This window comes from Salvelinus alpinus, chromosome 8, assembly GCF_045679555.1.
Source record: "Salvelinus alpinus chromosome 8, SLU_Salpinus.1, whole genome shotgun sequence".
In the NCBI taxonomy this organism is placed as follows: Eukaryota; Metazoa; Chordata; class Actinopteri; order Salmoniformes; family Salmonidae; genus Salvelinus; species Salvelinus alpinus.
In genome coordinates, this window is record NC_092093.1 from 84,497,443 (window position 1) to 84,522,828 (window position 25,386).

A 25,386-nucleotide genomic window follows, 5' to 3' on the forward strand; every position below is an offset into this window, starting at 1 on the left:
TCCCTGGTTGGCTTAGAGATATGCACCCCTCCCCTCTCCAGATTGACCACAGCCTGTATAGCCTGTCCCTCTATGTTGATCAGTCTTTACACACCTACACATCTGTATTGTTTGTGTGTGTAACAAAACAATATTCATCTTCAAACAATATGGTAGCGGGCTATAGTGCATAAACATAAATCCTAACAACAACCAAATGGTGACAGGTATGACAGGTAATCAAACATCTTCTCAAAATAGGTTTAGCAGACTCAGACTCATAGCTAGATTGTAAAAATAAAATTTAAAAAACATTTGCGTACCAAATGTCACCCTATTCCCTTTATAATTCACTACTTTCGACGATGCCCCTATGGGCCCTGATCAAAAGTAGGGTACTATATAGGGAATAGGGTACCATTTGGGAAGCAAACATGCACTTCTCTCAGAGAGATGAGATGCAGTTAGTCTCTTACCATGGCCTAAATCTCATGGGTTCCCCGGATGCCGTCCAGCCCGATCTTCAGTTTAACCGTGGTACTCCATCACCTGGGTCTCGTACTCAGCCGTGGTGGCACCGGTTGGGCTCGTTGGTCATATCTGCGCCATGTAGCCTGATAAGCGCTTGTTAAGCCTAGAGAGGGTGTGTTTCTCTGCAGCCCATGAGCGGACCCGAGCCAGCATGGGCCCCGCAGAAGCAGATGCTACTGCTGCAGCCAGAGCTGCACACGTTCCCAGCCCCCTGCTGCGGCCCATAGAGAAGGCAGCACTGCCACCACCCATATCCAGGCCCATCCCATTCATTGTAGTGTGAGGATTAACTTTAGATAGCTGCTTGCAGGCCCACATCTTTTATATCCTGTCCCAGGGTGCACTTTGAACAAATGTGAAAGAAGCTGACATTTTGGTAACAGTTTTTATTACCCCACAACAATTCAAACATATCACACATACACGTCTAATATGACATAGGTGGTCGTGTATCGTACTCTACAAGAGCATTACGTCAAAGACAGCAACATAGAATTTTTGTCATATTACACACATATGCCTCTGGCCTGGTACCAGACGGAATACAATATATGCCTTGATACCAGGCTATTATCAGGGTTAAGGACAAAAAAGTTCACTGTTCCCATAAAAATATTCTATATGTGTAGAGAAGTATTTATACATTTGCTTAGGTCCAACCTCTATCTTTCCAAGCATTTTTTATATGCTAAAACAGGATAAAAATTGTAAGAAAAATAAGAAAACATGTCAAATCATACTACTGTATGTAAACGTTTCCCTCAAAACCTTCCCCTCAAGATATTTTGGAATGTTATGCTATGCTGCGATTCATAATATGTACCATTAGCCATGACTATTCACTATCATTAAAACTTGGAGCTCCGAATTCCGCCAGCTGAATACATATAAACAGATGTTGCATGATACCCCAGCTACATAGAAATAGGTGAAAAAGATTATACAGTCTTGAGGAGACACAATAGTTTATATTGGTGTCATGGGAAAATGTACCCATCACCATCAGATATAGACAGCACCAAAGCTTCAAGCATATCTCTCCTATTCAGAAGGCCTCCTTTTTAGACAGCAAGTCAAGGACGTGAAAGTACTTGCATAGTGCAATGAGGAAAACCTACTACTAAACACACAAAGCTCCAGCTCCTAGATATGGGACAGCACGGAGTAGCAGAGGGACAGAGACATTCAAGGTTCTTCTCCCAGTGAGACTGACCATAGGAGGCTCTGTCGATTAGCCCCCAACCCTTAATACCCCGCAATCATCTCCTAAAGCCAATGACTACAAAATCTGCTGGATCAGCGAGATGATACGATTCTTCTGAAAGGTTCTGAACTACAGGTGATATTCTCAATTACATTTTTTGTTCAAAGCACCTCCTCCTGCAGTGGGGTAGAATAAATGATAAATGGGCAAAAACCTTCTCCAGAGTGACAGTCCCAAGTCTTGGGCCATTTCTACCATCTTGTTGTGTATTTTAACCTCCATTTTGTGTCTTGTTGTGTGATGCAAAGGGTTCATTCATCAGACTCGTATCTAGAATTGATACATTGGAACTGTTAGCAGAGAAGGTTGTTAGACAGGAACTACAAACATAATCATCTTTCAGGAGAAGAATCTCAATTAACCAGTCTATATATCATACATAACAAATTTGTATAATAATCAACCGACTCACTTTGAAAGCCGTTTCCTGATGTCCTTGATCTGCTCATTTTTCTTGGTGAGGATCTCCTTCATGTTGCGGTAGGCAGAAGTCTGTTGGAACTTCCGGTCCAGCTCCTACACAAAATAGCAGATAATACAATTGGGTCCATAGCTCAAATGATAACTTCAGATGCAGTGCATTAGGAAACTATTCAGACCCTTTAACTTTTTGTTATGTTACAGCCTTATTCTAAAATGGATTAAATAGTTTTTCCTCCTCACTAATTTACACACAATACCCCATAATGACAAAGCAAAAGCTGGTTTTTAGAAATGATTGCAAATGTATTAAAAATAAAAAACATTTCCATAAGAATTCAGACCCTTTACTCAGTACTTTGTTGAAGCACCTTTGGCAGGGATTACAGCCTCGAGTCTTCTTGGTACTTGAATTTGGAGAGTTTCTCCCATTCTTCTCTGCAGATCCTCTCAAGATCTGTCAGGTTGGATGGGGAGCGTCACTGCACAGCTATTTTCAGGTTTCTCCAGAGATGTTTGATCTGGTTCAAGTCCGGGCTCTGGCTGGGCCACTCAAGGACATACAGACTTGTCTCAAAGCCACTCCTGCGTTGTTTCAGTTGTCTGCTTAGGGTCGTTGTCCTGTTGGAAGGTGAACCTTCGCCCCAGTCTGAGGTCCTGAGCACTCTGGAGCAGGTTTTCATCAAGGATCTCTCTGTACTTTGCTCCGTTCATCTTTCCCTCGATCCTGACTAGTCTCCCAGTCCCTGAAAAACATCCCCACAGCATGATGCCACCAACATGCTTCACCGTAGGGATGGTGCCAGGTTTCCTCCAGACAGGCCAAAGAGTTCCATCTTGGTTTCAATCTTGGTTTCATCAGACCAGAGAATCTTATGGTTTCTTATGGTCTGAGAGTCTTTAGGTGCCTTTTGGCAAACTCCAAGCGGGCTGTCATGTGCCTTTTACTGAGGAGTGGCTTCCATTTGGCCACTCCACCACAAAGGCCTGATTGGTGGAGTGCTGCAGAAATGGTTGTCCTTCTGGAAGGTACTCCCATCTCCACAGAGGAACTCTGGAGCTCCCTTCTCCCCGATTGCTCAGTTTGGCCAGGAAGCCAGCTCTAGGAAGAGTCTTGGTGGTTCTCCATTTAAGAATGATGGAGGCCACTGTGTTCTTGGGAACCTTCAATGCTGCAGAAATGTTTTGGTACCCTTCTCCAGATCTGTGCCTCGACACAATCCTGTCTTGGAGTTCTACGGACAATTCCTTTGACCTCGTGGCTTGGTTTTTGCTCTAAGATGTACTGCCATCTGTGGGACTTTATATAGACAGGTGTGTGCCTTTCAATGGAAACAGAGCACCTGAGCTCAATTTTGAGTCTCATAGCAAAGGGTGTGAATACTTATGTAAATAAAGGTATTTCTGTTTTTTTAATTTGCAAACATTTCTAAAAACCTGTTTTCACTTTGTCATTATGGGGTAGTGTGTGTAGATTGATGAGGAAAATAAATATTTAATCAATTTGAGAATAAGGCTGTAACGTAATAAAATGTGGAAAAAGTCAAGCGGTCTGAATACTTTCCGAAAACACTGTATTTTGAGACTGAAGTTCACACAATTGTCTATTGGTTGAAATCAATGCATGATTTATGTGAAAGGCATCAGGTAGGTACCAGTATAGGGTACGGGCCAAGCACGTACCTTCTCTGTCAGGGACAGTTGTTCCTGTACCCTGAGCAGGTCATGTTTGGCAGACACCAGGTTGTCCTGCAGGTCTCTTTGGGAGGCAGCGTTGACACTCAGGGACTTCTGGTAGTCTTCCTGCAGTGCTGCCACCGTGTCCTCCAGACTAGTGATCTCCTGAGAACGGGTGGTCATCTTGGGGAGAGAGACAAGGCATGTCAGTGGGTGAACTTTGATGTGCGTTCCAAATGGCCCCCTTTTCCCAATACAGTGCAGTACTTTTGACCAGAGCCCTATGGGAATCGGGTGCCATTTAGGATGCACACTCAGATTGACATATATTCAACACACAAAGCATAGTGACAGATTGATACATACCAGTTGATTTCCATGAAAGCAAATTAAATAATAGTAATCGTTCAGAAAAAAAGCAGGACAAAAGCTTCAACACATCATAAACACAAGTCCAGCATGTGGACAATTTCACTAAAAGGAAAAAAATTATACAATGCACAAAAACCAGGAAGTAAACAGGAAATACTACTGAAAAATCAAGTGCAGTTGTCATTCTATGGTCTTTTGAACCAGGTTTGTTTGTTATATTGTTAACCCATGACCTTGAACCCATGGCCCTTATGGTGCTACAGTACTTGCTGTTCCCCCTTGACCTTCTGCAAGTCTTTGAGAGCCCTCTCCGCCCTGGTCTTCTCATCCAACGCACCCATGGCCTGAAAAACAATCAGTATACTGCATATAAGTGATACCAACATATAAGTGATACGATCATTCAATTAGCAAGGTCAGGTGTAGGTTACAATAGTTAAAAGTTACAATAAGTAGAGTGCATTTAAGTGTTCGTAAATTCACTCTGGACGCTCTGCTCTGAAATGCAACAATAGCTAGAGTACTATAACATAACTTACTTACTTAGTAACATAGCAGGCTATTCTAGCCAGATAGATAGCTTGCTACAGTACAATGTCTTTCATTTGTTTATTTTAGGAGTATGACACTGCCAACATTTTAATGGAAATCCTGAATATGTTAACCCTCAATACGCAGCAATACACACACACACGTATTCCAGACTATTCAGATTTTTTTAACTTATGTACATTAATGACGACTTCAAAATGCACTTCAAAATGAAAAAGAGCACCTTCCAAACCCCTCTCTGAGGAAATAGCTACCCAAATAACCAACCAGGCAGTTCGGCCATCCATTCCATTCTAGCAGACAAGCAGCTCATGATTGTTCTGTGGCTACTAGGAAATCAGGAGTCATTCAGGTGAATATTGTCGTGCCATTATAAACTAATCATGATCATGGATGTGATCAGGTACAGAACTTGACAAAATGATGTCCAAATCTACAGTGTGTGTGTCCACATCTTCAGATGTGTGAGGTACCTGGGTTTCCAAAGTCCGGAGCCTGCCTTTGAGCTTATTATTTTCCTCTTGTAGCCTTGATATCTCCTGATGAAAAACCAATGTGAAGAAACAGTTGATGAGATGGCTGTGGATATAGCTGCTGAGCTGGTGCTCTTACAATATACATCTGTACTACCAGATGAGGTTTGAGTACCGTACCTTGTTGAGAAGTTCAGATACCCCACCTTCATTCAGCGGTGCTAACTTGGGCTTGCTAATTTCTTGGTTAGTCTGGGTAAGGAAGTAAGGCATGTACGTGAGCACATACTCTCCCATCAATAAATGGCATCAATATATGTTGTCAGCTGTCCATTACCTTGATAACATGGACTTAAAACATTCACTTAAAAAGGTCGGCCATTTCCAATTGTGATACGATTCAAGTGCTGTGTATTTCATGAAAGTGCAACATTTCAGCCTTAACCCTAAACATGTAATATATGCACACTTCTTTTTTTATAAAGGGGAAATAGTTCAAAGTGGTTGGGCACTCACCTTATTTGGGTTTTTAAACTCAGTATTCTCAAACTCAGCCACTTGCTCTAACAACTCTCTGTAGAAAATGAAAAAGAGCAAAGGGGATGAGAAAAAGAGAGATGGACAAAAAATTTGAACATTTTATACTTTTAGGCACATTTATAGCTCATAAACAAACCAGAGTAATGACAGAATGTTTGATACCATAAAGTGAGTTTCATTGAGTGTAATAAAGGTCAAATGTAGTTTAAACACAGCTGTTAATATTCTCAATTCAGCAGATGTTAGATGTCAAATACAAACAAAGACACAAATTGCTAGAACATTTTTATTAAACCAATATCTCTCATTCCCTCACACTCATGTACCAATCTCACAACAACCTCACAATATCCATAGAGGCAAATCAAAGTCTTGTTCGTAAAGTACGAAAATGGTCTCTCTAATACCATTTGCCATGTAATCACTGTCTCCATTCTACCATTCTACATTGCTGATGGCCTGTCAGTTTTTCAACATCAAAAAGTTGGGACTGTAAAAGGAATGGCTTTCCCCCCTCTCTCTTTAAAAGACCCATTAACACAGTCCCTCGGCCTGGAAATGTACTCCACATCACAGAGCCATTTTATACATTTCAAAGTGGCATGTTCCTGTGCCCCAGTAACAAGTTCAGATCCATCCTCAGAGTGAGGCAGTGAGTGTGAGGGAAGGGTCCTTAGCCTCACCCTCCCATTTCATTGTATTGTTGGGGGAAAAGGGTAGTGAAGTGTGAGAAACCGTTATCTGCTATTAACCCATTGCGTAATTGCTTCAATAGCCTTCAGTCCGAGTTTAGATTTAGGATGTGCGCTATTGAGATTCATTGAGCCACCAGCTAGTTTCCAATGTTAAACTGAAATATACCTTCACATGCACTCCCTAATTCTCAGTACTACCTACTATTTTACATTTTAGTCACTAAGCAGACGCTCTTATCCAGAGCAACTTACAGTTAGGAGTGCATACATTTTTGTACTGGTCCCCCGTGGGAATCAAACCCACAACCCTGGCGTTGCAAGCACCATGCGCTACCAACTGAGCCGCAAAATGGGAGTCAGCCTGTCCTTGAAGCCCCCCCCTCATCCCCACAGTCCACCTCCGAGCCATCCCACCCCTCCCCACAGCCCACCTGTTCTCCAGCTCCGATATGTCAGTCTGCAGACGGAGGTAGAACTTTTCAGCCTGGGAGAAGAGCTGCCGAAGCAGCAGCACGTTGGTGTGGGCCGTGTTGATGAGCTCTGTCTCGACCTCCCCTCGCACAACCAGCTGCAGCCCATCCAGCATGTCCCGCACCTCGTCCACTGTGAATGTCTCCTCCACTAGCCTATAATAGAATATAAATAGAATAACTCTTTTTCCCTGTGGGGGAACTTCTTCTTTGGAGATACACACAAATACCCTTCAAAGCTGTCCTAAAAAGACAGACTTGCATTCCTCCGACAAACATTGTTGGCTAGCTGTGATAAAAAACATAAAAATAGTGTGATACAACACCTGCTGTCTTTAAGGTCCTCGAAGCAGGAGTCAATGGTCTTGAGTCTGATGATCCTCTTGGAGCGTGCAAAGCGCATGTAGTTGATGGCCTCATTCTGATGGTGTTCATTGAAACCAAACTCAGCCTTCAAGGAGAGAGAAGGAGAAAGAGGGACAGGGATGGATGTCAATTTCCAGCTAAGTAACATAAACTAGAAGACGGATCTGTGGTTGTGGCCCTCTTCATTAATCATAGTTAGTTGGTTAGCTAGCAGGTTAAGTTACTGTTTCAAGCACAATATCGAACAATTTCTCTTCAAGTTGGATTAAACCTAACCCCATTCTTAACCACACTGCTAACCTTAAATTAAGACCAAATAGCTCATTTTAGTTTTCATGCATTTTTACGATATAGTCAATTTTGACTGGCAATTAGTGGAAACCCTAGCTAATCAGCAGGCAGCTCTGTGTCGTCATGGAAACGTTATAGTATGTTCTAGAGGGCTAGCCTAGTAGCAGTCACTTGGCTAGCTAGCTAATGTTTACAATTTCGCTACTCACTCACTAAACTAACGTCAGCAAGCTAACTATCCGTGCAGTCGACCGCATCGATTACAGAGATTGTTCGCGCACCAGACGTGACAAAGCATAATCCTGCTGCTGCTACTACTACTCTGTTCTTTATTTTACTCGAGTCATGTCTACTGTATCCTGATGCCTAACGTTAACGTCGTTAGTCACTTTACCCTGCCTTCATGACATGACTCATGTACATATCTACCTCAAATACCTCATACCCCTGCACATTAATTTGGTATTGGTACTCGTGGTATATAGCTCAATTCTTGGGTATTGTATTCCTTTTGTGTTAGCTACTATTTTTCTTTGTATTATTATTTTTTAACTCTGCATCGTTGGGAAGGGCTCGTAAGCAAGAATTTCACGGCTAAGTCTAACATTACACCCGTTGTATTCGGCGCATGTGATGAATACAATTTGATTTGATCCCTTGCTAAATCCACACCAGCAAGCTGGCCATATCATGTTGCTGGCTACATAAGCTAGCTAGCTAACGTTAGCTGGGCTAAAGTAGCTTAGCTTGCTAATGTTACTCACCATTGTTGACGCCAAACACCCTACTCTTTTACTGCTAAATATTATGTTAACTGGCTAGACAAACGAGTAGTTACACTACGCTTTAAACTAGCTATGTTTATTGATGGTGATATCTGAAAATATATCAGCTAGCTCGCCTCTTCAGCTCTAGAGATGTCTTGGATACGGAAAAGCGTCATTGCGTTGGTAACCATGGAGCACGTTCAACCATAGAACACTAAATGTGAAATCTTATGTTTATTTGACTCTGATAAAGAAATAGAAAATATTCCTGTAAAGGACTGTGTTAAATATTTAGGAAAACATTTGTCAAAAAAACAATGTCAGACAACATTTGAATTTCTCTCCTAAAATTAAGAAAACCTCAAATATATTCAATAATTGGCTACAAAGAGATCTTTCTATACTTGGGAGAGTACTCCTGTCCAAGGCAGAGGGACTGTCTCGTTTTGTGTACCCCTCATTATCGTTATGTGTAAATCCTGCTACTTGTAAAGAGATCAATAAGACCTTTCTTGACTTCATTTGGAAAAATAGGTCTCACAAACTAAAAAAGTCAGTCCTTTCTAACAAAAGAGCTGAAGGCGGTCTAGAAGTGTTGGATTTTGTTGACATAAATAACACTTTCAAGATAAACTGGTTGAAAAGATGTTTGATCAAGACTGATTCAATATGGTATTTCATTCCAAATAATGTGTTTTTCCAAATAATGTGGTCTTACATTTTTACTGAAATGTAATTATATTCCTGAAAGATTACCTGCTAAATTGGCTCGGTTTCACCAACAAGCTTTAATGGCCTGGAAAATATGTTTCCTGCATAATTTTTCCCCAAATCAAGCTCTTTTGTGGAATAATTCAGACATAACTGTAAGGAATAAGTCATTGTTCTACCCCAGCTGGCATGAGAGGAATATTGACTTTGTTCTTGATGTTTTCGACAACAAGGGTAATATTCTCATATATGAACAATTTATAACATTGAAAGACTTTCCAATACCTTTCAGAGAGTTTATTTCTGTGATCAAAGCCGTTCCCAGTGGTCTAACTACACTAATGAAAACTCATCTTAGCTTTGGTAATGATCACAAAGTTTATCCAGAACTCAGATTGGAAGGCGTGGGCTTACTTGAGAAATCTTGTTGTAATAAATATATAAGACAAATTCTTCATTCACAAAACCAACTTACACCGAGAGGAAAGTTTTTCTGGAACATGCTTATTCCTGACATTGTCTGGAAAAATGCATGGATAAGGAAGTGCACTTCAATATTTTACATAAGATATATCCATGTAATTCAATGATATCCAAATTTGTGGCTATTGATGATATCTACATTTTCTGTGAAAAAGGTGAGAATCTGTCTCACTTGTTCTTTGAATGTAAATTTATGTATGCATTTTGGGGAAACCTTGCAAAATACTTATTTACCATTATGAACACTACCTATGTTTTTGACATGAAAGATATAATATGTTACAATTGCAATGATAACAAGACCACTGAAATTATTGTGATTTTTTAAAAATTCTTGTTGCCAAATACTTCATACACAAACAAAAATTCCAAAATTCTATACCAAAATTACACTTTACATTTTTTTGAATTGATCTATTTTATTAAAACATTACCCCAGTGAACAATAAGAATAACATTTTCCTAAATCATTACAAGAAGATTTTTTCAGAGTGATTACAATTGTACTAGAATTGTTTGTTTTTTTTGTTTGTTTTTTGTTCCAGTATTTTCTCGTTAATACCTGCGTTCTGTTTTGTATGATGTAAGAATGTAAATTGTTGATCTGTATTGTAACGGCTTTCCTCCATCTCTTCATCCGAAGAGGAGTAGCAAGGATTGGAACAAAGTGCAGCGCGGCTAGTGTTCAACATGTTTAAAAAAGAACAAGTGAAAACACTACAAACAACATACAAAATAACAAAATGTGCAAAAACCGAGACAGACCTATCTGGTGCAGACAATCACAGAGACAGGAAACAACCACCCACAAAATCCCAACACAAAACAAGCCTCCTATATATGATTCTCAATCAGGGACAACGATTACCATCTGCCTCTGATTGAGAACCATATTAGGCTGGACATAGAAACAGACAAACTAGACACACAACATAGAATTCCCACCCAGCTCACGTCCTGACCAACTAAACACATACAAAACAACAGAAAACAGGTCAGGAACGTGACAGAACCCCCCCCTCAAGGTGCGAACTCCGGGCGCACCCCTAAAACTCAAGGGGAGGGTCTGGGTGGGCATCTGGGACGAGGACACCACTCCACCACTGTCTTTGTCCCCCTCCTTAGCGTCCTTTGAGTGGCGACCCTCGCCCTTGGCCTAAGAATCCTCCCCAAGGCCCCCACATGATTTAGGAGGTAGCTCAGGACAGAGAGGTAGCTCAGGACAGAGAGGTAGCTCAGGACAGAGAGGTAGCTCAGGACAGAGAGGCAGCTCAGGACAGAGAGGCAGCTCAGGACAGAGAGGCAGCTCAGGACAGAGAGGCAGCTCCGGACAGAGAGGCAGCTCCGGACAGGGTGGCAGCTCCGGACTGGGTGGCAGCTCCGGACTGGGTGGCAGCTCCGGACTGGGTGGCAGCTCCGGACTGGGTGGCAGCTCCGGACTGAATGACCGCTCCGGACTGAATGGCAGCTCATGACTGGAGGGCAGCTCATGACTGTAGGGCAGCTCATGACTCTAGGGCAGCTCATGACTGGAGGGCAGCTCATGACTGTAGGGCAGCTCATGACTGGAGGGCAGCTCATGACTGGAGGGCAGCTCATGACTGTAGGGCAGCTCATGACTGTAGGGCAGCTCATGACTGTAGGGCAGCTCATGACTGTAGGGCAGCTCATGACTGGCTGACGGCTCTGGACGCTCATGGCTGACTGACGACTCCGGCAGATCCTGTCTGGTTGGTGGCTCTGGCAGATCCTGTCTGGTTGGCGGCTCTGGCAGATCCTGTCTGGTTGGCGGCTCTGGCAGATCCTGTCTGGTTGGCGGCCCTGGCAGATGCTGACTGACGAATGGCTCTAGCGGCTCCTGACTGACGAACGGCTCTGACGGCTCGGGACAGACGGGCGGCTCTAATGGCTCGGGACAGACGGATGGCTCAGACGGCGCTGGGGAGACGGATGGCTCAGATGGCGCTGGGGAGACGGATGGCTCAGATGGCGCTGGGGAGACGGATGGCTCAGATGGCGCTGGGGAGACGTATGGCTCCGATGGCGCTTGGCAGACGGCCGGCTCTGACGGCGTTGAGCAGACGGACAGTTCAGACGGCGTTGAGCAGACGGACAGTTCAGACGGCGTTGAGTAGACGGACAATTCAGACGGCGTTGGGCAGACGGGCAGTTCAGGCGCCGCTGGGCAGACGGGCAGTTCAGGCACCGCTGGGCAGACGGCAGACTCTGGCCGGCTGAGACGCACTATAAGCCTGATGCGTGGTGCCGGAACTGGAGGTACCGGGCTGAGGGCACGCACCTCAGGGCGAGTGCGGGGAGGAGGAACAGGGCTCTGGAGATGCACTGGAAGCCTGGTGCGTGGTGTAGGCACTGGTGGTACTGGGCTGGGGCGGGAAGGTGGCGCCGGATATACCGGACCGTGAAGGAGGACACGCGCTCTTGAGCACCGAGCCTCTCCAACCTTACCAGGTTGAATGGTCCCCGTAGCCCTGCCAGTGCGGCGAGGTGGAATAGCCCGCACTGGGCTATGCAGGCGAACCGGGGACACCACCTGTAAGGCTGGTGCCATGTACGCCGGCCCGAGGAGACGTACTGGAGGCCAGATATGTTGGGCCGGCTTCATGGCACCCGGCTCGATGCCCAACCTAGCCCTACCAGTGCGGCAAGGTGGAATAGCCCGCACTGGGCTAAGCACGCGTACTGGGGACACCGTGCGCTCCACCGCATAACACGGTGTCTGAACAGTACGACGCCCTCTCACTCCACGGTAAGCCCGGGGAGTTGGCTCAGGTATCCAACCCGGCTTCGCCACACTCCCCTTTAGCCACCCCCCCCAAGAAATTTTTGGGTGAGCCTCTCGGGCTTCCAGCCTCTCTTACGTGCTGCCTCCTCAATCCACCGCTCCTGGGCTGTGGCTGCCTCCTTCTCCTCCCGAGAGCGGCGATTCTCTCCAACCTTAGCCCAGGGTCCTTCTCCGTTGAATATTTGCTCCCAAGACCATTCCTCCTGGTACCGCTGCTTCTGTTGCTGCTGCCCATTTCCACGCTGCTTGGTCCGGGTTTGGTGGGTGTTTCTGTAACGGCTTTCCTCCATCTCTTCATCCGAAGAGGAGTAGCAAGGATTGGACCAAAGTGCAGCGCGGCTAGTGTTCAACATGTTTAATAAAGAACAAGTGAAACCACTACAAACAACATACAAAATAACAAAATGTGCAAAAACCGAGACAGACCTATCTGGTGCAGACAATCACAGAGACAGGAAACAACCACCCACAAAATCCCAACACAAAACAAGCCTCCTATATATGATTCTCAATCAGGGACAACGATTACCATCTGCCTCTGATTGAGAACCATATTAGGCTGGACATAGAAACAGACAAACTAGACACACAACATAGAATTCCCACCCAGCTCACGTCCTGACCAACTAAACACATACAAAACAACAGAAAACAGGTCAGGAACGTGACATGTATTTTGAATAATTAAAAAAATTAATAAATTAATCAATAAAAAAAAACGTTCAGCCATTGAACAAGTTCCTTGTTGGGTTAACATTTCTAGTTCTATGCATTCTATTAAATTACTTGAGGGGCTATACAGTACATTCGGAAAGTATTCAGACCACTTCACTTTTTCCACATTTTGTTACGTTACAGCCATATTCTAAAAAGTATTCATTAATTGTTTTCCTCGTCAATCTCGTCAACACAATATATAATGAAAAAGCGAAAACAGTTTTTATAAATGTTTGCAAATTTATAAAAATAAAAACATAAATATCTTATTTACATAAATATTCAGACCCTTTGCTATGAGACTCGACATTGAGCTCAGGTACATCCTGAGACACAGATCTGGGGAAGGGTACCAAAACATTTCTGCAGCATTGAAGGTCCCCAAGAACACAGTGGCCTCCATCATTCTTAAATGGAAGAAGTTTGGAACCACCAAGACTCTTCCTAGAGCTGGTCGTCCGGCCATACTGAGCTATTAGGGGAGAAGGGCCTTGATAAGGCAGGTGACAAAGAACCCCATGGTCACTCTGACAGAGCTCCAGAGTTCCTCTGTGAGAACCTTCCAGAAGTACAACCATCTCTGCAGGTCTCCACCAATCAGGCCTTTGTGGTAGCGTGGCCAGACGGAAGCCACTCCTCAGTAAAAGGCACATGACAGCCTTGGTGTTTGCCAAAAGGCACCTAAAGGTATCTCAGACCATGAAAAACAAAATTCTCTGGTCTGATGAAACAAAGATTGAACTCTTTGGCCTGAATGCCCAACGTCACGTCTGGAGCCTGATGTACATGATGGGGTGCTCCTCCCCATCGTGTATCTGGGACAGAACGGCCCCTAATCCCGTATCGCATACATCTGCCTGGACCACCATCGGCACCTGGAAATCAGGCGTTACAAGAATCGGATGGGAGCACAGCGCTTCCTTCAGACGGCTGAACGCTGCTTCAGTCTCGTCCATTAATTTCACTGTTTTCGGGAGGCGGGCCCTGGTTAGATCAGTGAGGGGGGAAGCTATAGCCACAAAGTTGGGGATAAACCGGCTATAGTATCCTGTCAGTCCCAGGAAGGACTTGACCTGTGTCATGGTGCGTGGAACGGGCCAGTCACGTACCGCGTGAACCTTCCTCTCCTGGGGCTTGACGTTCCCCCGTCCGATCAAATACCCCAGGTACTCCACCTCCTCGAACCCTAGTTTGCATTTCTTGGGGTTTGCGGTCAAGCCGGCATGTCTGAGCACGTCCAGCACCGCCTGGAGGCGCGTCAGGTGCTCTTCCCAACCTTGGCTGTGGATGATGATATCATCCAGATAGGCCGCTGCGTACTGCTGGTGGGATCGAAGCACTCTGTTCATCAGTCATCATCAGGGCGGGGCTCCTTGGAGACCGAACGGGGGCACCCGGTACTGATACAAACCGTCTGGTGTCGAGAACGCCGTCTTCTCCCGGGAGGAGGCTGCCAACAATGACCTCGATGAGCTCATCCACCCTCGGCATGGGGTAGGCGTCGAATAAGCTTATGTCGTTCACACCCCGGAAATCATTACAGAAGCGGAGGCTACCGTCCGGTTTGGGCACCAACACGATGGGGCTGCACCATTTACTGTGGGACTCTTCAATGACCCCCATCCTCAGCAGAGCCTCCACTTCTTGTTTCACAGCCTTCCTTCAGGCCTCCGGAATCCGATATGGCCTCTTTCGTACTGTTTCCCCAGGCCGGGTACGGATGTGGTGTTCAATGAGGGTCGTGCGGCCCGGCTTCTCGGAGAACACCGCCGTGTTTTCCGATCGACGAGCTTCCTGAGTTCTTGCTTCTGGGCCGGGTCGAGGTCCTAATTGCTCGGGTCCACCACTGGTACCGTTGACGTCCTGGGTCCCGACCATAACATCGCCGAGGCTGTCCTCTCGTGCCACTTCTTCAACAGGTTCACATGGTAAATCTGTCTCCCCGGTTGCCGTACGCGGTAATTGACAGGTCCCAACTTCTCGATCACCTCATATGGCCAGTGCCATGTTGCCAGGAACTTACTTTTGGCCGTGGGGATTAAGACCAACACCCTGTCTCCTACCTGGAATTCTCGGAGCTGGGTTCCCCGATTGTAGACCTGGGCTTGGGCGCGTTGGGCCTTCTCCATATGTTCCCTCACGACTAGCCATATGGCTGTCACCCGCTCCCTCATCGTCTCCACGTGCTCTACCACACTGCGTAAAGGGGTCGGTTGGGCTTCCCACACCTCCTTGGTGACGTCCAGTAGGCCGCGTGGTCTCCTCCCGTAGAGGAGTTCGAAAGGGGAAAACCCAGTGGAGGACTGGGGTACTTCTTGGATTGAGAACATTAGGTGGGGTAGTAGCTGGTCCCAGTTCTTCCCGTCCTGCTCGATGACCTTACGCAGCATTTGTTTGAGCTTTTTATTGAAGCGCTCGACGAGCCCATCCGTCTGCGGGCGAAAGACGGAGGTCAGGATCTGCTTGATCTTCAGGAGAGCACACAACTCTTTCATTAGGTGGGACATAAACTCAGTACCTTGGTCTGTCAGGATCTCGTTCGGGATGCCCACCCGGCTAAAAAGGTGGAACAGCTCCCGGGTGATTCCCTTGGATACCGCCGCCTGTAGGGGAATGGCCTCGGGATACCGGGTGGCATAATCTACTATCACCAGGATGTACCGGTGTCCTCGTGCTGTTTTTACCAGGGTCCCACTATGTCCATGGCGATGCATTCAAAGGGCACCCCGATGATCGGTAGGGGGACCAATGGGTTTCGGAAGTGGGCTTTCGAGGCAGTGAGTTGACACTCCGGTCCTCCTCATCCCGGGCCAGTGGAACCGGGCGGCGATCCGTTCCCGGGTCTTCTCCATTCCCAGGTACTGCAACACGTGGGTGTGGGCCAGCTGAAGAACGGTTCTCACATACTGTCGGGGCAGCAACAATACCTCTCGAAGTTCCCCCTGTTGGCGCGACACCTGATACAAAAGGTTATTCTTGATTTGGAAATGGGGGTATCGCCAGTCACTCACCCCCGGAAGTAGCTCTCCATCCACCGCTACCACTTGGGCTGCGGCGGCTTTCAAGTTCGGATCCTCCCACTGGGCCGTCCCGAATTGTCCCCTCAGTTGGCCCCCAGCGGGTGTCTCGACTGGCCCCTCGAAATCGAGGAGGGGGAGGCTGGGCTCCTCCTCCAGTGGTTCCCAGGGGGGGGGTTGGGTTCCGGTGCCCCCTCCGACTCCGGCCCGGTAGATACAGGTTGGTTAACAGGTTGCTGGTTGCTTCCGGGCCGCACAGGCGATGGGTCGTCCCCGCTCTCTTCTTCGGCCGGTTTGTATCTTTTTCGTCAACTCGTGCCCCCATAGGGCCGCGAACAGCGGACAATCCCGTCCCAATAGGAGAGGTACCGGCAACTCTGGTACTGCACCCACCATCATCTGGCAGCTCCCTTGCGGCGTCACGATGTTGGTCCATATGGTTGGATACCGCTTTGTCACCATGAACACAGGAAATGGACATCCCCCTACCCCGTTCGGTCTCCTGGTTCAGCAGGCTCATGGTTACAAGCGTAACCACACTTCCGGAGTCTAATAACGCTTCCGTGTCGTGTCCGTCAACCTTCACCGGGACCATGGGTGCAGTTGATTTGTGGGGCGCCCAAAAGGAGGTGAAAGTTCACGGCATGACCCACCTCGCCTCCGGGGCTAGCTGATGGCATCGACTCCTCTCGAGCCGGGTAATTCCAGGCAATGTGCCCCCGGGCGCCACACTCAAAACACCTCCTTTGGTCTCCATCTACCTGGGGTCGTCGGTGGCGGGTCGGCCCTACCCCAGCCGTCTCTCCATGGGTTTGCGGTCCTTTGGCCCTGCCGACTGTCGGTTCGGGGGATACAGTGGTGGGGCTGTCCTTCCGTCCCCTCGAACGGGTTGCCGACTCGTCCAGGCTACCACTCAGCAGGGCCTGAGTGTTCTGATGCATCTCCACTGCTTCCAGGAGGTCTTCCAAGGTCTGGAGCACACATAGACTTGCTGCCCTCTTCATGTCGTGGGGTAGCGCCCGTAAGAAGCGATCCAGGACCATTATGTTGATGGATGGAGAGGGTGGATACGTCGGTTAGGAGCCATGCCCTGGTGACGCGCAGTAGGTCGCTCATCTGGGCTCGGGGGGATGTGTCGGGTACGAACCTCCAGTCGTGGAACCGTTGAGCCCGATGGGCCAGGCTGTACCTGTAGCGGCTGAGTATCTCCCGTTTGAGTCCGTCGTAGTTAGCCGCCTGTTTCGTCGTTCAGGTCCCAATACGCCTTTTGGGCATTCCCAGAGAGGAACGGGGCCACAGACTAGCCCACTTCCGCATTGGCCATCCTTCCCGTAGTGCTGTCTGTTCAAACGTACAGAGGTATGTTTCGATGTCATCGTATTCCGTTAGCTTGATTAAAAACAGTTTGGGATGTGATTCAGGAGACGCTCCTCCTTACAGCTTCCTGATTTCCTCAACGAGGCGGACGTTTTGTAGTCGCTGTTCCTCCAGTGTTCGTTCCTGAACCGCCTGTTGTGCTTGTTGGGCCCAGACGAACTGAGCTATCAACTCGTCCATGCTGATGCTGTGTAAACGTCAACCCTGATCTGACCACGTTATCAGAATGCCCGCAATTGGTCAAGACGTTTACCCAGATTAGACACGGACAGAGTAGGATTAGCTCGGTTTCAAGGGTGTTTATTTAAATAATAAATCAAAAAGAGAAGGATAGGTCTCCCCCATGAGACCCTCTCCGGGATACTGTCTTCTGGGCTTCGGGTCTTGCTGTATCCTGTCGGGCACAAAAACTCAACTCCCTCCTCATACCTCTGCAACCGTCCCCAACTATACGGGAGTCCTTTCTTACTCTCCCCTGTGTGCTGCCCTTCTGGCAGCTTTATGGGACTTGCACAGCTGGTGAGCAATCAGCCCTTGATTACTCACCAACTCCCAATCAGCCCCAATTAGTCCTGGCCGGAGAGCCCGTCGAGACCTGGCATGTCCAGCAGATGGAGCCATCGCCTCGTGATATACACTCCGTCTGTCACCAGGCTTCGACAAGTCTCTCCCTGGTGGCTGACCTGCTGTACGCCACAGAATATTGTCATGTACATCGTCCTCAGTTTTTTATGGTTGTCTTGTTATTATCCTTATTATCCTTGTTGTATTCCGTTTAATAAAAATAATATGCTTTAAAACCTAGACAGACACAGTATTAGATATCAGTCCTTTCCACTCTTTGGGTTTTCTGCACTGTCATCTGCCTTGTTTACATTGGCCTGAGAAGCATAAATTGCAGTCACGTGATTGTGATGTCAGCAGCCAATCAAATGATCTGTTGTTTACCTCTGTCCCAGACAAGTTTCAACACACCCACTTATCTCTGCAAACATCTTCAACACACACACACACAGACACTCACACACACAGCCACTGCTGCACTGAGAGAAAGAAAACACTAAAGAGAGGTGTAGATAAAGAGAGGTGGGTTGAAAAAGAATAAAGAAGAATACAGAGGAAGAAGAAGAGAACAAGAACAAGCCACATTGTTGTTTTTCCTGCCGGAGTAATGGAGATGTGTAGTAGCGTGGTGTTGGGCGGCCTGGTGTTGGTTCTACTGTGGTTGCTGAGGAGACAGAGACATATCCGTCTACCCCCCGGACCCCGCGCTCTGCCGCTGCTAGGCAACCTGCTTCAGATGGTCAAACAGGCCCCCTTCAAGACCCTCACCAATTGGAGTGGTGTGTATGGGCCAGTGATGACAGTGTATCTGTGGTGCTGGTGGGGTACGAGGCGGTCAAGGAGGCTCTGGTGGACCAGGCTGATGACTTCATAGGACGAGCTCCCGTCCCCTTTCTGGTCCGAGCTACCAAGGGATACAGCCTGGCCATCAGTAACGGGGAGCGTTGGCGCAAGCTGCGTCGTTTCACCCTGACCACACTGAGAGACTTTGGGATGGGCCGTAAGAGAATGGAAGAGTGGATACAGGAGGAGAGCCAACATCTCATAGAGAGTCTGGACGGCACTAAAGCTGTGCCCTTTGACCCCCAGCCCTTCCTGAGTCGCACCGTGTCCAACGTCATCTGCTCCCTGGTGTTCGGCCAGCGCTTCGGCTACGAGGATGACAACTTCCTGCATTTGCTCAACATCCTCTCAGCCATACTGCGCTTTAGAAGCACCCCTTGGGGACAGGTTGTCACGCCCTGACCATAGTTTGCGTTGTATGTTTCTATGTTTTGTTTGGTCAGGGTGTGATCTGAGTGGGCATTCTATGTTGTATGTCTAGTTTGTCTGTTTCTATGTGTTTGGCCTGATATGGTTCTCAATCAGAGGCAGGTGTTAGTCGTTGTCTCTGATTGGGAACCATATTTAGGTAGCCTGTTTTGTATTGTGGGTTGTGGGTGATTGTTCCTGTTTCCTGTGTCTTTGTGTATGTCACCAGACAGGACTGTTTCGTTTCGTGTTATTCTCGGTTATAGTTATTTTGTTGTTTTGTTCGAGTATTCGGTTTTCATTAAAAGGAATATGAATACTCACCACGCTGCATCTTGGTCCTCCTCTCTTTCTCCTCACGATGAACGTTACAGAATCACGCACCACAACCGGACCAAGCAGCGTGGTAACGGGCAGCAGCAGCGGCCGAAATCTCAGGACTCCTGGACATGGGAGGAGATTTTAAACGGAGAAGGACCTTGGGCTCAGGCTGGTGAATATCGCCGCCCCAAAGCAGAGCTGGAGGCAGCGAAAGCTGAGAGGCGGTGGTATGAGGAGGCAGCACGGCAACGCGGTTGGAAGCCCGAGAGGCAGCCCCAAAAATGTATTGGGGGGGAGGCACACGGGGAGTGTGGTTAAGTCAGGTAGGAGACCTGAGCCAACTCCCCGTGCTTACCGTGGAGAGAGAGGGACCGGGCAGGCACCGTGTTATGCCGTGAGGCGCACGGTGTCCCCGGTGCGCAGGCATAGCCCGGTGCGGTACATAGCAGCGCCTCGTATCGGCCGGGCTAGAGTGGGCATCGAGCCAGGTGCCATGAAGCCGGCTCAGCGCATCTGGTCTCCAGTGCGTCTCCTCGGGCCGGGGTACATGGCACCAGCCCTACGCATGGTGTCCCCGGTTCGCCAGCACAGCCCAGTGCGGGCTATTCCACCTCGCTGCACTGGCCTGGCTACGGGGAGCATTCAGCACATGCAGCAGGAGATTGACACAGTCATTGGACGACAACGCATTCCCCAGATGGAGGACAGGAAGTCCCTTCCCTTCACAGACGCTGTCATCCATGAGGTGCAGCGCTTCCTGGACATCGTCCCGTTCAACATCCCGCACTACGCCACCAAGAATATCTCATTCAGAGGGTACAATATCCCTCAAGGCACCGTGATAATTCCCATGGTTCACTCTGTTCTAAGAGACCAGGACCACTGGGCCACACCCACAACCTTCAACCCTGATCATTTTCTGGATCAGAACGGAAACTTCCAGAAGAACCCCGCCTTCTTGGCCTTCTCTGCAGGTAAGCGTGCCTGTGTGGGGGAGTCTCTGGCTTGTATGGAGATCTTTCTGTTGCTTGTATCTCTGCTGCAACGTTTCTCCTTCTCCTGCCCTGGAGGACCTGACAACATTAACATAAGCCCAGAGTTCAGCAGCTTCGCTAATGTGCCACGCCGCTACCAGCTCATTGCTACCCGCAGCTGACCAGGAGGGGAACTGCAGCTGCACCATAGGAGGCGCACTCAGGAGGAGGAGGTGTAAAGATGACGGGGAGATCAAAATCAAATAAAATTGTATTGGTCACATACACATTGTAGCGAAATGCTTGTGTTGGACAGGTGTTTGTTTTTTCTTTTCTTTTTTCTAACCATGTTTGATTTTATTAGGATCTCTTTTAGTCCTCATTTGGACTAATCTACCAAGAGTCCTTAAACATTAAAATACAATTTATAATAAGATCATATTTTCACATACAGTATAATACACTGTTACAAACAGACATAACACATTGACACATTGACCAGATAAATACTCTTAACAGTCTGAAAAGATAGATTGATTCTTTCATCTACCATAGTCCCGCACAACCTTCCAATTTATTGTATTTAAATGGTTCTAAAGTATTGTTTGAATCTATATGTTGAACGTTTCTGGTTTGCTCAGATAAATTATTCAATTTCTTTATTGCTCTAAATCGAAATGTTATTTTGCCCATTTCTCTTTTCTGTCTGGATAACACTGAATGTCTGTCTCTTACCAACTGAATTCTGTTGTGAATAGAGTTTGCAGTGGTGTAAAGTACTTAAGTAAAAATACTTTAATGTACTACTTAAATAGTTTTTTTGGGGTATCTGTATTTTACTTTACTCTTTATATTTTTTGCCAACTTTTACTTTTACTTCACTACATTCCTAAAGAAAATAATGTACTTTTTACTCCATACATTTTCCCTGACACCCAAAAGTACTTGTTACTGGAAAATGGCCCAATTCACACACTTATCTAGAGAACATCCCTGGTCATCCCTACTGGCTCTGATCTGGCCGACTCACTAAACACAAATGCTTCGTTTGTAAATTATGTCTGAGTATTGGAGTGTGCCCCTGGCTATCTGTAAATAAAAAAACAAGAAAAATGTGCCATCTGGATTGTTTAATATAAATACTTTTAGACTTTTACTCAAGTAATATTTTACTAGGTGACTCACTTTTCTTTGAGTCATTTTCTATTAAGGCATCTTTACTTTTACTCAAGTATGACAATTGAGTACTTTTCCACCACTGTTTATGCTTAAATAACATTAATTATTCATAACAGATACTTTATGATTGATTAATATTCATATGTTTTTTTCAATTATCTTATTGATTGATGACCAACCAAGAGTATTGAGCATGACTACAACAGAAGAACCATATCTCCACCTTAAAACAATCCTTGCTGCTTTGTTCTGTGCAATCTGTAGCCTCCTAATTTAACTTTCTGATGCAGTTCTCCAGACCACAGAACAGTAGTTCACCTGACTCCCAATTAATGCTTGGGTTGTTTGCTTAAGAATCTTTCCCGGGAAATATTTAGCTATCCTTCTGAAAATGCATGCATTTTTTTTTTTTACATAGATGAGTAATTTGAGACGACCATGATAAGCAGTTGTCTAGATGCACTTCTAGTAGTTTGGTTTCTGCCACTTCCTCAATGTGTACTCCCCACATACCTAATTGTATCCTATGCTGTGTTGGCCTTTTCCTGGTGGAACAGACCAACATAACCCTGGTTTTCTTGGTGTTCAAAACTAATTTCTTCCGCCAAACTCACTCCCTGATATTTCCCAGATCTACTTGTAGAGCTTGCTGTACCTATTGAACCGATTGTCTTGCTGTATAAATTGTAGAATCATCTGCAAATATAGTATCTTGAGTTTCAGATAAGGCATAAGGAAGGTCGTTGGTATATATTATGTAAAGAAGTGGCCCAAGGCAGCTGCCTTGCGGTATTCCACAGTTTAAAGCAGGAGGGAAAGAAAATGACCCATTGATAAGGTGGACTGTTTCCTGTCTGTTTGATATGACTGTACCCAACTCAATGCTGCCTCCTTAAACCCATAATGCAATCATTTTGTCAAAATTATTTCATGATCCACTAAATCAAATGCTGCACTAAAATAAAAAAAAATAGTACATCCACAAACATGTCATTATCCATAGCATTAAGCCACTGGTCAGTCATGTCAACCAATGCAGTGGTAATGGAATGCTTTTTGCGATAAGCATGCTGATTGGTTGTAATCAGATCATTCTTTCCCATGTACTCCTATATTCGTCTACTCACAATACCCTCCAATATCTGACTGAGTGAAGGGAGTAGACTATTTGGTCGATTATTGGCAGGAGTAATGTTTTTTTTTGCTGTCTTTTGGGATTGGACAGTTTAGCATGCTTCCATACATTTGTAAATCCCCTTTTCCAGTGACCAATTAAATATGTATTTCATTGGAGCTGCAATCTGGGGAGCAGCATAGCGAAGTAAAATATTGTCCATAAGATCATACCCTGTAGATTTACCATTGGGTAATGACTTCAATAGGTTTAACACCTCCTCTACTGACACCATTTGGAGACTAAAATATCCGTTTTTTTTGCTCATAATATGATCATCAATCCATTGGACAATAGCTTGTTTGGAAGAATGGGTGTTTACATTATCGCTCAGTAAATATATTTTCTTTGTAAATAAATTTGCAAAAGTATTGGCAACATCAGCTGTTTAAAAAAATAAATAGTTTTCCTGTCAACCACCACACTAGATGGGCATGATGAAATAGATGTACCAAGTAAGCCCTTAACTGTATTCCTTACCTTTTGAGCTCTGTGAAGTGTATCTCCTTTAATAGTGAAGGCCTGGAGTTTTTCCTGGTCAGTTCAGGTGGGTCAGGAGAAACTCAGGGCTCTGGGAGTGAGGATTGGGGAGCAGGTATGCTGAGTGGACCAGACAGTATTGTAGTGTATGCTGAGTATTCATGCCAGTGCAATTTAATGAGAGTTGAAGACAGATTGGTCAGGCTAACTGTCCGTCAGGGGGTCCATGAACCAGTGTAATCAGTGTCTTTATGTCTCAGCAACTAAGTCAATGTGTATGGGGGTTGAGCTAGGTGATGATGCTACATGTTACTTAGTTAGAGGATGCATCACATTCACTCAGATTTAATCTCTCTATTATTTTTCTACTCTTTCTCTGGCGTTCTTCTTTTTTAATCAGAAAGAAATACTACACTATGTTTCTGTATATACAGTATGAGCAATTTGCCAGTAATATATACCGCTTTATGCGATATATTTTCATTACCAATAAAAAAAACAAAAAAAACATTAACTTAAAACAAAAGAACATGACCTCCTTTATCTTCATTGAGGGTCTTTATAAAACTTTGTCATTGAATTTGCGTAATTAATTGTTCAAGGATGACATGTTCATGACAATACATTAGGGTACATAAAGATAGTGTACATTAGGCCTATTACATGACATGTTGACCTCATGATGTGTGTACGCATATTGTGCTGCCCTATTATTCTAAATGGCTCAGAGAAGCACATTGAAGGTATTTTAACAACCACAGCTAATTCTGTGATCTGTGACCCTTTTACAAGCCCCTGAGATTCACTTTTTGTTGCAGATTGGAAAATCCTTATCTGTTGTTTATCTGATGATAAAAAATGTATATGTTATATAAATAGAGCAACATGTGTGTTCTTTCATTCCCATTTGACTTCATGTGAACCAAATAAAAAGTTTGTAAAAGTTCATTCGGCCTCCCTCCTTGCCTCTTTTCTCTGAAGCCTGTAGATATCAATGTACATTTTGTTTCTGCAGGATCCTATAGAAGCCAAATGCTCCCCTTTCCTCTTGTGTCTATCTATAATTCAATTTAGCTAATGAGCAGCGCAAGGTTACTGGTAGGCCCCTGAATCAGATGCTTCATAACGTGACCACTCAGTGTCCCTGTCCCACTCTCAACATCACTCTGCCACTCAGTCACAGAAGCCAAGATGTTTCCCATCTACATTCAAGCACGGTGAGTTATCACACTTTATGGTATGGGACCCAGGTGCCACTAAAATCAATAGTCTCGGTTTGAGGAGCTGGCTGGCAGGTCACTGCTGAATTGTGTTGTATTGTTTAGAGAACTACATTTGGAGAACTAAAGACCAACTGTACTTTGATTGACTACACTGAGTCTGTCACATGACACAATTCTAGAAACTTTTGGTTTGCTATCTCTAGCTATTTGGTTTGACAAGGCTGTTAGTGTGACTGACCTGAGTTCTACAAACTGAGGTCAAAACGAGACAAATGTCATTTTATTGTTTCATGATACTTAGCTGTTTTTGTCATCTTTATCTATGCTCTGGGAGTGCACATTTGTGGAGGACGTTCTTGTGATCTAGACATAGATTTGTTGCGCCATATGTAAGTCAAATTAGGTCTCTACCAGAGTGTACTGTAATAGAGTAGGGAGGTGATGGAGGGTTCAACTTATTTAATATCTGTATTACATTTTCAGGTAGTCAATACAACTGCATCTTAAATAGCACACTCATTTGTATATAGATGGCATCAATCCTAGCCTGTATGTGTGTTAGACCTTTACCTGTGACAACATAGAGTGGATCCTGCCGTTACTACTTTGAGTGGAAGGGTCAAGATGCTGTCTATAGAGGGCGCTACAACACTCTTGATTAAATACATTTTACCGTTTCAGGAATGAAAACAGTAGTGAGCAAGACTTCATTTAT

The 25,386-nt window shown here is 45.6% G+C and overlaps 1 protein-coding gene and 1 pseudogene across 3 annotated transcripts; one reads left to right on the plus strand and one right to left on the minus strand.

Annotated features, from left to right (window-relative positions):
- Positions 1-881: 881 nt before the first annotated feature.
- LOC139583789 (leucine zipper transcription factor-like protein 1) lies at positions 882-8,599 on the minus strand. Of its 3 annotated transcripts, none has more exons than XM_071415247.1 (10): positions 8,395-8,599; positions 7,300-7,424; positions 6,935-7,129; positions 5,785-5,842; positions 5,449-5,520; positions 5,269-5,334; positions 4,510-4,587; positions 3,878-4,036; positions 2,187-2,290; positions 882-2,044 (listed from the first exon to the last, which is right to left on the minus strand). In XM_071415247.1, exons 1-10 carry the CDS (start codon positions 8,395-8,397, stop codon positions 2,026-2,028), a joined length of 879 nt encoding a protein of 292 aa, XP_071271348.1. In that variant the 5' UTR covers positions 8,398-8,599; the 3' UTR covers positions 882-2,025. The 3 variants fall into 3 exon arrangements, with proteins under 3 accessions (XP_071271348.1, XP_071271347.1, XP_071271349.1); XM_071415246.1 differs by having other exon boundaries at positions 3,878-4,054; XM_071415248.1 differs by lacking the exon at positions 8,395-8,599 and adding an exon at positions 7,640-7,679 and having other exon boundaries at positions 3,878-4,054.
- Positions 8,600-18,522: 9,923 nt separating this feature from the next.
- LOC139582339 (cytochrome P450 2F3-like) lies at positions 18,523-24,394 on the plus strand (annotated as a pseudogene).
- The last annotated feature ends 992 nt before the right edge of the window (positions 24,395-25,386 follow it).